The sequence below is a fragment of the Ranitomeya imitator genome, chromosome 1, assembly GCF_032444005.1.
Source record: "Ranitomeya imitator isolate aRanImi1 chromosome 1, aRanImi1.pri, whole genome shotgun sequence".
NCBI lineage: Eukaryota > Metazoa > Chordata > Amphibia > Anura > Dendrobatidae > Ranitomeya > Ranitomeya imitator.
In genome coordinates, this window is record NC_091282.1 from 822,647,692 (window position 1) to 822,661,568 (window position 13,877).

At 40.9% G+C, this 13,877-nt stretch overlaps 1 protein-coding gene across 4 annotated transcripts in view; it reads right to left on the reverse strand.

The window, feature by feature from the left end:
• Positions 1-2,005: 2,005 nt before the first annotated feature.
• The window catches only part of TPM4 (tropomyosin 4), a 110,031-nt gene continuing 98,159 nt past the window's right edge, over positions 2,006-13,877 (reverse strand). For 2 of the 4 annotated variants that reach the window (XM_069740378.1, XM_069740405.1), the window contains 3 exons: positions 10,215-10,277; positions 10,000-10,069; positions 2,006-2,442 (listed from right to left, as the gene is read on the reverse strand). In XM_069740378.1, the coding sequence (XP_069596479.1) occupies positions 2,360-2,442; positions 10,000-10,069; positions 10,215-10,277 (216 nt within the window). In that variant the 3' untranslated portion in view covers positions 2,006-2,359. Of the gene's footprint in view, positions 3,659-9,999; positions 10,070-10,214; positions 10,278-13,877 lie in introns of all 4 variants that reach the window. The other 2 variants (XM_069740387.1, XM_069740395.1) reach the window with 1 other exon arrangement.

Sequence of the window (13,877 nt, forward strand, 5' to 3'; positions counted from 1 at the left end):
ACCACTTCTGTATTTATCACCCACTCCTGGTTTTGGCTTACAAATACTGATGTAAAATACTGACCAAATACTGATAGTGTGACACCGGCCTAATGCTAAGGAGATTAAATTCATGGTGTGGAAAAAAAAAAAAAAAAAAAAATCAAAGCATCCCAAGAGGGGGTTATTTTGATAAGAGTTTTGAGAAAAGAGGCCCAGTGGATATTTAGGCTAAAGACGGTGAATCCACTTGGTCTACATGAATGTATTTCCTACACCCCTTTTATTTAAATTGACAGCCCTTTATAGACACTGTGGTTGTGTGATCAGTAAAACAAAAAGGGGAGTTGGGTATTAGCAATCTGTGGCAATATAGAGGTGGTGATTTATAAATATAAGGGCTTATGTGTCCTATTTGGGGTGAGAGTGAGTTAGGGGATTTAAGAGTGCTATTATAAAAGAATTAGGGAAAGCGAGTTAGGGATTGTGTAGTAATATTAGAATATCTCCTGTGTGAGTTCTTTAATGCTGGTCCCGTTGGCAATACCTGCAGAATAGATTTATTGAATTTTGGTTAGGAGATTGGATTTAATAAACTGTTGGTATGCGTGATAAAGTGAGGTGCCACCCTCTTCCTCATCTCTCATTTGTATATAATTGAAAATAATCATTGGCTTGCTATAAATATTGCATATTATTCCCCGTTTTGCTGCATATACTTTTTTTTAACTTTCTGGTAAAGATATTGGTTGTAGCACTGCTATGAGATTATATAGCGTTACCATTTTGTAGCTTTTCCATCATTCTTTTTGTATATGTTACCAAGCGACGGTGGCCTTCCGGCTGATGTAGTGGTACCGTCAATACATGTGGCCATTTCTTATTGGCTCTCTGTTAGAGAGTTTTAGGTTGGCTAGTGTGCATCAGCGCTGGGAGGCGGTGCAAAGTTATTTAAGCTCTGCGTTTGTGCCGCCGATTGAGGCTCTCATCGTGGCCGGGAGTAATAAGCTCCGATGTAAACATATGATCATAAAATAATGGGGGTTAAGCCTCCTGATGTACCTTAATATAAAAGTGTAGGGCGAAATGCGTTGAGGCGAGAATATAGGGGTGTCAGAGCTGGATATCACGGCTTGGCATCTCACTTAATATACGAATGTGCTAGCTCAGTAATAATATATATAGGGATAGAGCTAGGCTGCAGTAGTGTGTTAGAGCCTTGATAATACGGCTCAGCACTTCGAGCAGATTGTGAGTACTATTCCCATTTAAATGAAGGGACAATATGAACATATCAATGAGCTGAGTATATGAGTGTATTTAATTTGGACAATTGATGCCACTTGATTATATCTAATGGAGCATTTGTGTAGATAATTTGACACTAAGAGTGAGAAGGGTACTTTCGCTTGGATAATGTGCAATGCATTAGGCACTTGCCTATTGACAGTGTTTCCCAATAGATTAGTGAATCGGAATGATGTGGTGTTACAATTTTACCACAAGGATTTAGTGAATCAGCTTTCGGGTAATCCTTTAGAGAAATGATATTTTGGGATTTTTAGGAATCTGTAAATATAGTGGCAATTATTTATATTAGTGTCCTTTGTGACGTCTTTTAATAGGAGTCTTATATGACAGACTGCACACAAGCATGATGGATTAATAATTCATTATTTAATCACGATTTATGAAAAGTTAAAACTTATGTTTTATCCACCAGAGTCATTGAATTTTTCGTAATTTTGGTGGGATACATATCTGGTCGAGCACCCGAGCATTCCATTTTGCGCGACCCGAGCATTTTAGTACTGGCCCATCACTACTCACTAGTAAATGAGTATGCCACTTATGTCCAGAGATGTTATTTCCCCTATGTGCGGCCAGTGTAGCGTAGTCATGTGGTATTACAACACAGTTTAGTTGCCCTGAATGACAAACCTTACTGACTTTATTCTGTATTTACATTTGACCCCATCCAGTTAAATATTTAGTTCTTTCATAACCAAAAACATTAGAATTGACACTTTGTCTAATTGTATTTTATTGACGACATTTAACAACTCCTACATTTTTTTTTTTTTTTATACAGACATTGTGGCCATGTAACAAAAACATAAGACAAACACTGAACATAATGTGACTATTCTAGCTATAAATGTACATGGGACCTTTAATATATATAAAAAGAAAAAAGAAAAAAAAAAGTACAATGCACCAACTTATCAGCTTTTAAGCTCATCATAGTGAACGGTTTCTGTATAAAATAAAATATTTGGTCGCAGTCATTGCAGTTTTCCCTTGGAATGTTAAGAATGAGAAGTGAAATTGTAAGACTTTAAGGAAGGAATCAAGTGTGCACAACTGTCTTAACTTTGCATTATAAATTGTTGAGTTCTAGTAGTGTTTGGTCCAGAACTTGGTGCATTCCCAGGTTTTCTTCTTTGGCATTTGCCAGTTTGTCTGAAAGAAAAACCATAACAATAAAGCATCTGCGTACTTAAAACAGTTAAAGAGGAATTCGGTTTTCAGCTACGAGTAGGTTCACACAGGGTGGATATATTGCAGATTTTCCTCGCAGATTTGCAGTTGGATAATGCATAGTAGATTGCAAAAGCAGCAAAAAATGGAGAAGATTTCAACAAATCTCATCCATGTGCTGCAAGAAGCTAAATCTATGAAAACATTATCCCAACAGTGTGTGAATTTTTTTCTGGGAACTTTAACCTTTTCTTATGAATTGAATTAAAGAAGTTGTCCCACTACTTGGACAACTACTTCTCATACCCTAAGCTTGTCCCCGATAAAATAAAACCTATACTCTCCTCCCGTGCTGGCGCCATTCCAGCAGTGTTAGCAATCGCTCTTCCTGGGTTTCTCATGTGGTTGTTGCGATACGTGAGCCCAGCATCCAATCAGGGCTGGCACCACGGTTTCAGCCTTCTGACGAATTGAACATGAAGAGGAAGTGAGGGCTGACTTCTTTAATGTTCAATTCGTGTGAAGGTGGACAGGGACGCCAGGTTCATGTGTCACAACAACCGCATGGGAGAACCGGGAACACAAGTGCAGACACCACTGGAATAGCGCCGGCATGGGAGGCGAGTATAAGCTTTTTTATTTTACCGGCACCAAACATTTACATCAAGATGGGGGTTGTCCTAGTAGATACAAGGCAAATTCGCAACAAATTATCTGGTGCAAATGTGCCACATATTCATATTCCAATTGACTGCAAGAGATGAACACTCACAACATAAAAAGAGCCAAGAGAAAAAAAGTATCTGTGCAAGTAACAAGATGGAAAGTCTGTACAAGTCTGTACTCATGGACACTAAACAAAAAGCTTTAATATTTGTGCATTTGGTATCTCAATAGAAGACTACAAGTACTAGAGGAAGCAGATCTTATGTATGGAAAGTAACCTTTTTCATACATGCACCACACACACACAGTAAATACAGAAAGGAAAGTACGAAAAAAATGAAAGGGTGCAGATAGATTTTTATTTCAAGAGAAGGAGAGCAGAAAGTCAGACAAAGAATAGTAGCCAACAGAAAACTTGAGAGCCATGTAACATGGAACCCATAAGTAGTCTACAAGGAGGTCATGTCATTGAGAGCATGGTCTAATTCCTCACTGATAGCCTTGTATTTCAGCTTCTGGGCATACAATTCGTCTATCATAGAGAAGAAGAAGCAGAGATCATTCAGAAGGGCAGGAGGAGAGCCGAGCACAGATGTAGAGTAGTATGAAGGAAGCATGGAAGAGAAAAATCTTGTTACTACACAAATACATTGAAATATAAATGTCCTGTCTATAAAGCAATAACACATTACTCTTAATGCCAAGCAAGAACTTTTATAGGGCTAGAGAAATGTAAATTCAGATGAAAAGGTATTAGTAATTCTACCATACCCTTTCTAATTTTTGGAAAATTTCAGTGCTAAAATATACCCACTTAACACCATTTTGAAAAAACATGGCTGCTTTCCACCAGAATAATAACAAACATGTTCAATTTTGATCCTAGTCATGTATCTAAATAATCCATTCAAGTCTATGGGTCAGTGAAAAACTGCACCAAAGGTTGCATTCTAGTTGCATGGTTTGATAGAAGAAGCTTGTTAAATCTGTATTTTGTTGGCATACTACAGAAAAAAAAAAAAAAGAAAAAAAAACACTTGTGAAAAAACACTAAGGGCTCATACTCCCCTGAGTTTCAAAAATCGGTCCAATGTTGGTCCCAAAATGCTGAACAAGTATCATGTGATTACAATGCGATTTTTCTCACCTAGCATCTGTATGACATGCATATGCATTGCATTTTTAACGTCAACTTTTTACATACAGAAATTGTCATTTCAATCTAGTTTACCATCTAATAAAAATATATTAGACATATATCCATCAGTGCAGGGCTTGTGTAGTTTAATGTACATGTAATTATCTAACAATTCAATAATTTGAAGAAATAAAAATGGCACAGGGTCTCCCTACTTTTCTTAACCAGCTAAGGGAAAGTCGACAGCTGGAATCTGCCGTTTATATAGTCTTGGAAGGGGGTAATAAACATGGAGCTTCCCAGGCTATTAATATCAGCTCACAGCTGTCTACTTAGCCTTTACTGGTTACTAAAATGGGGTGGGGGTGGGGGGACAAAAATAAAGTAATTATGACATGGGGTTTCCCTTACAACCACCAACAAAGCAAAGACCGATAACTGCAGGCTGATTTTAATAGGCTAGAAAGGGGCCATGGATATTGGCTCCCTCCCCAACTAAGATCAGCCACACCAAAAATGATGCATCCATAAGAGCCCGCAGCTGTCTGCCTAGCCTTTGCTGGATATTATTATAGGGAGGACCATGTCATAATTATTGTTTTTTCCCCTCTGGGCTTCTCCATTTTAATAAGCAGTAAAGGCTAAGTAGACAGCTGTGAGCTAATAGCAGCCTGGGAAGCTCCAGGTTTGTTTCCCCCTTCACAGACTATAAACATCAGTCCACAGCTGTCAGCTTTCCCTCAGCTGGTCAATTTATCTTTAATGTTCATGTATTTATCTAATAAGTTAATAAATTAACCTACTCACACTGCATCATTTATCACTGAAATCGTTCTTTCTTTCTATGTATATATTGTGACAGTCACTGGTGAAGTGATGGAGGGGAGATATGCGTCACTGTGCATGATGGTGTCCGTGATGTAAAACTAGTATAGTTACCTCCAGCACACTACGTGCTGAGAGGATTAAATGAGAGTTATGTTTTGGGCTGGTTTTAGTGGACCTCCATAGAACAGGTAGGAGTGGGTACACTGTATCTCCACCTGCAGAGTCCTGACAGGACCTGTTGTGATGTCAGAATCATGTCATCAGTCACATGATGGAGGAGTCACAAGGTCTGGGCTTAAATGGCTGAAGGCCAGAGGGAGCACTCCAGGAAAGGGTGGCTGGGACTTAAACCTGATCAGTGCGTGTTCTGCCAGCCGTGAACTTAATTGTGCATTCGTACTACTGAAATCTATTCTTAGGCCTCAAACAGAAGTCCATTTTTCACAGACAGAAAATACCCATTATAGAACAGTTTCCATCTATTTTTGCAGACCAAAAATAAGTCCCTGAAACAAAATCACCCATAAAAAAAAAAGTGTATTGCTTCATGAAAAGCTTGAAGATATCAGTGTACTCAATGGATAGAAGTAGGGTTGAGCGACCTTGACTTTTTTAGGGTCGAGCCGGGTTTCGCGAAACCCGACTATCTCAAAAGTCGAGTCGAGTGAAATCGGCCGATTATGGCGAAAAGTCGAGGATCGACCGAAACACGAAACCCAATGCAAAGCCAATGGGATCTCTCTCTCTCAAGTGAAAAGCTGGTGTTACACAGTGCAAATCGCTACAGCGCACAAGCGACAACATGGCGATAGGCGTCCACGCCCCTAAGACCTATGTCATCACTCTGCCCACGCCCCTTCATTGGCTGAAAAAAAAATGGCGCCAAGCGCGTCATACGAAACGCGACTTTGGCGCGAAAGTCGCGTACCGCATGGCCGACCCCACACAGGGATCGGGTCGGGTTTCATGAAACCCGACTTTGCCAAAAGTCGGCGACTTTTGAAAATGAACGATCCGTTTCGCTCAACCCTAGATAGAAGCTTTTTTCTATTCCAACCACTTCATGACATTGGGATTTTTAGTTTTTGCGCTCCCCTTCTTCCCAGAGCCATAACTATTTTTCCGTCAATATGGCAGTGTGAGGGCTTGTTTTTTTTGAAGGATGAGTTGTACTTTTGAACACCATTGATGTTACCATGTAGTGTATCGGGGGGGGGGGGGGGGAATAAAATATTTGGTGAAACTGCAAAAAGTACAAATTCCACAATTGTTTTTTGGCGTTTTACCATGTTCACCAAATGTTAAACTGACCGGCCATTATGACTCCCCAGGTCATTACAATTTTGCAGATACTAAACAAGTATAGGTTTTTTTTATTATTATTATTTATTTTTTTTATAAAAAATATTTTCCAAGGCCCGTAGCATCTACATTTTTCAGGAACTGTAGCCGGGCGAGTGCTTATTTTTTTTTTTGTTGCACACAGAGCAGACGTTAATAATATTTTGGGGTAGATACGATGTTCTGATAGCTAGTTATTGCAGTGTGGCAAACCAGTAATTCGCATTTTGATTTTTTTCTCATTACACTGTTTACCGTTTGGATTAATTCTTTTTATGCTTTCATAGATCGGGAGTTTCTGAACCTGGCAAAAGCAAATATGTATTATTTATTGTTTTATTTTGAATAGGGCCAAAGGGAGTTGATTTCTACTTGCATATTTAAAAACATTTTTTTTTAAATTTATAAAAAAAAAGGTTTCAACTTTTCACTTATTTCAATAGTCTCCTTAGGTGACTTGAAGCTCTGATCACTTGTGCTACACGTAGCAGGGCTTCAGCTCTGCTATGTGTAGCAGAATTGATCTGATATGAACGCTGGCCACGGGTTGGCGCTCCTAGCAGATCAGCAGTGACAACCACAGGGATCTCCCGCAGACCTCGGGTTATGCCAACCCATTGGCACCCCACGATCATGTGATAGGCCATCGATAGGCGGAGCTAGTGACACATCCGGTTTGCTGAGTTAAATGCTGCTGTCAAGAGACTGACAGCGGCATTTAACATATTAAGGCCGGTTTCCCACGTCAGTGGCTCCGGTACGTGAGGTGACAGTTTCCTCACGTACCGGAGCCACTGACACACGTAGATACATTCAAATCAATGCATCTGTGCAGATGTCATTTATTTTTTGCGGACCGTGTCTCCGTGTGCCAAACACGGAGACATGTCAGTGTTCGTGGGAGCGCACGTATTACACGGACCCATTAAAGTCAATGGGTCCGTGTAAAGCACGTACCGCACACGGTCGTTGTCCGTGTGCCGTGCAGGAGACAGCGCTACATTAAGCGCTGTCCCGACCACTGGTGCTGAAGCCGCGATTCATTTCTTCCCTGCAGCAGCGTTTGCTGTAGAGAAGATATGAATAAGTGTGTTTAAAATAAAGATCTATGTGAACCCCCCCCCTCCCACCCCCCGTGCGCGAGCCCCCCCCCCCGCTGTTCTGAAAATACTCACCCGGCTCGCTCCCTCGCCGGCGTCGCTTCCTCTCCTGGCCGCATCTTCTCCTGTATGCGGTCACGTGGGGCCGCCGATTACAATTATGAATATGCGGCTCCACCTCCCAAAGGGGTGGAGCCGCATATTCATTACTGTAAATGAGCGGCCCCACGTGACCGCTCATACAGTACAAGGTGCGGCCAGGACAGGGCGCTGCGAGGGATCCAGAAGCTAGGTGAGTATTTTAATCACAGCGGTGGGGGCGCACGGGGGTTGAAGGGGGGTGGGGACCTGGATATTGATTTTACACACTAATATTCATGTCTTCTCTACAGCAAACGCTGCTGCAGGGAAGATATGAATGGGGCTTCAGCACGATGCCGGGGACAGCGCTAAACTTTAGCGCCGTCTCCGGCATGGTGCGTGTGGTACCCAGTGGGCACACGGGCGGCACACGTGTGCCACAGAAACGCACCAGCACACGGACACGGATAATTCCGGTACCGGAAATATCTGGACGTGTGAGACTGCCCTAAGAGCCGCAGGAAGATCGCAATTCCACCTGCAGCAGTTAGAGGCACATGACAGCTGATCGCATCAGCTGTCATGTACCTGGAAACATGCGGCTCAGCGCTGAAGCCAGCATCTAGTGGCAGGACACAGCCTATGACGTATATATGCACGTCGTAAGTAGTGAAGGGGTTAAATCACCAACACATGAATAAGGCCTTGAAGGGTTATTCCCAGAATCACATTATTTTTAACAAAGTACGTTAAAGGGAACCAGTCACCCCAAAAATGGAAGGCGAGCTAAGCCCACCAGCATCAGGGGCATTCTGGAATGCTGTAGATAAGCCCCCGATGTATCCTAAGAGAAGAGAAAAAGAGGTTAGATTATACTCACCTGGGCGGGCGGTCCAATCCGATGGGCGTTCACGATCTGAGGCCTCCCCTCTTCTTACGATGGCAGGCGTACTTTGTCTGTCCTGTTGAGCCCAGAGCAAAGTACTGCAGTGTGCAGACGCTGGGAAAGGTCAGAGAGGCCCCGTGCCTGCGCACTGCAGTACTTTGCTCAGTAGAATAAGTACGCCTGCGCCGGAGCCCCAGCGTGAAGACAAGAAGAGGACGTCATCTGATAAAGATAGGAGGCCCCGGACCGGAACACCCATCGGACCGCACCGGGACCGCCCCTGGGTGAGTATAATCTAACCTCTTTTTCTCATCTTTCAGGATGCATTGGGGGCTTATCTACAGCATTCCAGAATGCTGTAGATAAGCCCCTGATGCTGGTGGGCTTAGCGCACCTTCCATTTTGGGGGTGACAGGTTCCCTTTAAATGCATAACAGTCTAAACCCAATAAAGTTTATTTTACCTTTGTGTCTTCATCTGTCTGCCCCTCTGCATCTAGTTTCACATAGCTATTCTTAACTGCTTAAACTATATTTCCCAGCAGCAATTCCATCTCCCCAGTCTTCTTGACCAGCCCACCACTCGAGTCATCAAGCTAATCTACGTGTAAAATTCAACTTGTACACTCTCTGCTGCTGTACAGTACTTTGCCAGGCCAATTTTGTCTTCTGCCATCTACGTCAGGAAAGCTGCCTGTATTTACATTGTTAGCCAGTTCTAGCAGAGCTCAACTCTCCTGCACCATCTCACAAAAAGCAGTGCTTCTTGCCTGCTGCTGAGATAGGAGTTTAAATGAACCTGCAAATCAATCTGTTGATATATATAGCAGAGGATTATCTTTTGACATATGCATCATTTTTACTTTCTGATTACTGGTCTTCACACCAGGTAAAACACATATCAACTAATCTTAGCCACTATAGACAGCCTCGTCCTGCAGTACGCGCCTCCTTTCAGCCCCTCTACATATAGCTCCATCCAGCAGTACATTTCTCCTCTCTTACCAGCACACCACTACTTTCTAGTATGAGCCCTCTACAGTAATTGAGGATCTGCCCCTTTCCATTACATCTCGTACAGTAGAAGCACTGCGCATGATTGGCCATAAGCACTAAGTACTACAAACTACACGATGGTTCCAATGGCACCTGAATGGTCTGGTGATATAGGATTGTTCAGGTTAGTAGAAACACATACATAATATCAGGATCTGGCCAATGTGACTGCTTATCTTCTCTGTGCAAACTGCATGACCACCATTTTCTTTTTAATACATAGAATACAAAAACGTGATTTAAGTAAGGGGACAATTTCTGATGATCACTTCCCTTTAAGGGGAAACTGGACCAACGATGCCATTTCTAATACGTATATTGCATTTGAAAAAAAAAAATATATATATATATATATATATATCTATATTTTTTTTTTTTTTTAAACCACCTTTACAAAGTTACAAGATATAAAAAAAATGGGCAATTTTTATAATTACAGCTTACCTTCAAGATCATCAATAGTTTTTTCTAATTTGGCAACTGTTCTTTCTGCAAACTCAGCCCGGGTTTCTGCCTGTTAAGGAAGGAGAGGAAAAAAATAGGTGCATATATATATATATAAGCAATTTACTGGCCCAATACAGATTACCGTCATACCCACACATTTTCCAAATCACTACATTGCATTTCTATGTTGCCTCCCATTACAGCCTTGTTACCTCTTTCAGTTTGTCTGTTAAGATCTTTATTTCCTCTTCATATTTATCTTCTTTTTCAGAATACTAGAAGGGAGAAAAAAAAAAAAAAAAAATCATTATCTAATTATTCATTTTCAGGTGTGTACCAGTTAAATTTTAACTTTTCTAGCTTGGATTTCAGTGTTACTCCAAAAGCATGCCCCTTCAACCTCGTGAAGAGTGATAAGCCTGTGGCTCCAGTTCACAGTAAAGTTAGAATAAAATGATTGTTTTTTTTGGTCTAGAAGATTCAGAACTTTTGCCTATACAGCAGTGTACAGCATATAGCACTCTATACAGTGGCATCTGTTAAAAAAAAAAAAAAAACAACTATATGAAGTCTATATATAGTGAAGGCAATAATGGTTTGACCCCTTGTTGATTTTCTAAGTTTGTCCACTGACAGACATGAACAGTCTATAATTTTAAGAGAAGGTTCATTTTAAAACACAGAGATAGAATAGCAAAACTAACATCCAGAAAATTCACATTGTATAAGTTATATAAATGTATTTTGTAGTGAGAAGTAAGTATTTGATCCCCTACTAACCATTAAGAGTTCTGGCTCCTACAGACCAGTTAGACGCTCCTAATCAACTTATTACCTGCACTAAAAAGACAGTTGTCTCACATAGTCACCTTTATAAAAGACTCCTGTCCACAGACTCAATTAGCCAGACTTTAACCTCTACAACATGGGCAAGACCAAAGAGCTTTCTAAGGATGTCCGAGACAAGATCATAGACCTGCACAAAGCTGGAATGGGCTACAAACCCATAAGTAAGATGCTGGGTGAGAAGGAGACAACTGTTGGTGGAATAGTAAGAACATGGAAGAAATACAAAATGACTGTCAATCGACATCGATCTGGGGCACCATGTAAAATCTCACCTCGTGGGGTATCCTTGATCATGAGGAAGGTGAGAGATCAGCCTCAAACTACATGGGGGGGGGGAAATGGGAAGCCTTTTTAGTGATCCCATGGCAGCTGGGACCACAGTCACCAAGAAAACAATTGCTACCAGAACGCCGTTAGGCTGTGCGCACACGTTGCTAATTTTTCGCTACAAAACCGCAAAAAAAAAAAAAAAAAGCATACATTATGCATCCCATCATTTAGAATGAATTCCGCAATTTTTGTGCACATGATGCGTTTTTTTCGCAGCATGTTCATTAATTTTGCGGATTTCCCACTATATAATGCATTGGGAAATGTCCGGAAAAAAAAATGCCAAAAAACGCACCAAAAACGCGGTAAAAACACATGCAGATTTCTTGCAGAAAATTTCAGGTTTTTCCTCAGGAAATCCTGAACGTGTGCACATAGCCTAAAGGTTTCAAATCCTTCAATGTCCGCAAGGTCCCCCTGCTCAAGAAGGCACATGTACAGGTCCATCTGAAGTTTGCCAATGAACACCTGGATGATTCTGTGAGTGATTGGGAGAAGGTGCTGTGGTCAGAGGAGACAAAAATTTAGCTCTTTGGCATTAACTCAACTCGCCGTGTTTGGAGGAAGCAAAATGCTACCTATGACCCAAAGAACACTGCCCCCACTTTCAAGCATGGAGGTGGAAACATTATGTTTTGGCGGTGTTTCTCTGCTAAGGGCACAGGACTGCTTCAGCGCATCAGTGGGAGAATTGATGGAGCCATGCACCGTAAAATCCTGAGTGACAACCACCTTCCCTCTGCCAGGACATTAAAAATGTGTCATGGCTGGGTCTTCCAGCAAGACAATGACCCAAAACATACCACCAAGGCAACAAAAGGAGTGGCACAAAAAGAAGCACATTAAGGCCATGGAGGGGTCTAGCCAGTCTCCAGACCTTAATCCCATAGAAAACTTATGATTAATGATTTAGAGATGATCTGCAAAGAGGAGTGGACCAAAAGTCCTCCTAACATGTACGCAAACCTCATCATCAACTAAAAAAAAAAAAAAAAAAAAAAAAAGAAAAGAAGAAAAAGTCTGACTGCTGTGCTTGCCAACAATGGTTTTGCCACCAAGTATTAAGTCTTGTTTGCCAGAGGGATCAAATACTTATTTCTCACTACAAAATGCAAATATATTAATATAATTTATAGTGTGTGATTTTCTGGATTTTATTTTTAATATTCTATCTCTCAATGTTAAAATAAACCTACCCTTAATATTATAGACTGTTCATGTCTGGGCAAACTTACAAGATCAGCAAGGGTTCAAGTAATTATTTCCTTCACTGTATCACACACTTAACCCCTTCATGACCCAGCCTATTCTGACCTTAAAGACCTTGCCGTTTTTTGCAATTCTGACCAGTGTCCCTTTATGAGGTAATAACTCAGGAACGCTTCAACGGATCCTAGCGGTTCTGAGATTGTTTTTTCGTGACATATTGGGCTTCATGTTAGTGGAAAATTTAGGTCAATAAATTCTGCGTTTATTTGTGATAAAAACGGAAATTTGGCGAAAATTTCACAATTTTCACATTTTGAATTTTTATTCTGTTAAACCAGAGAGTTATGTGACACAAAATAGTTAATAAATAACATTTCCCACATGTTTACTTTACATCAGAACAATTTTGGAAACAAAATTTTTTTTGCTAGGAAGTTATAAGGGTTAAAATTTGACCAGCGATTTCTCATTTTTACAACGAAATTTACAAAACCATTTTTTTTAGGGACCACCTCACATTTGAAGTCACTTTGAGGGGTCTATATGGCTGAAAATACCCAAAAGTGACACCATTCTAAAAACTGCACCCCTCAAGGTACTCAAAACCACATTCAAGAAGTTTATTAACCCTTCAGGTACTTCACAGCAGCAGAAGCAACATGGAAGGAAAAAATGAACATTTAACTTTTTAGTCACAAAAATTATCTTTTAGCAACAATTTTTTTATTTTCCCAATGGTAAAAGGAGAAACTGAACAACGAAGGTTGTTGTCCAATTTGTCCTGAGTACACTGATACCTCATATGTGGGGGTAAACCACTGTTTGGGCGCATGGCAGGGCTTGGAAGGGAAGGAGCGCCATTTGACTTTTTGAATGAAAAATTGGCTCTACTCTTTAGCGGACACCATGTCACATTTGGAGAGCCCCCGTGTGCCTAAAAATTGGAGCTCCCCCACAAGTGACCCCATTTTGGAAACTAGACGCCCCAAGGAACGTATCTAGATGCATAGTGAGCACTTTGAACCCCCAGGTGCTTCACAAATTGATCTGTAAAAATGAAAAAGTACTTTTTTTTTTTCACAAAAAAAATTCTTTTAGCATCAATTTTTTCATTTTCACATGGACAACAGGATAAAATGGATCCTAAAATTTGTTGGGCAATTTCTCCTGAGTACACCAATACCTCACATGTGGGGGTAAACCACTGTTTGGGCACATGGTAAGGCTCGGAAGGGAAGGAGCGCCATTTGACTTTTTGAATGAAAAATTATCTCCATCGTTAGCGGACACCATGTCGCGTTTGGAGAGCCCCTGTGTGCCTAAACATTGGAGCTCCCCGACAAGTGACCCCATTTTGGAAACTAGACCCCCCCAAGGAACTTATCTAGATGCATATTGAGCACTTTAAACCCCCAGGTGCTTCACAGAAGTTTATAACGCAGAGCCATGAAAATAAAAAATAATTTTTCTTTCCTCAAAAATGATTT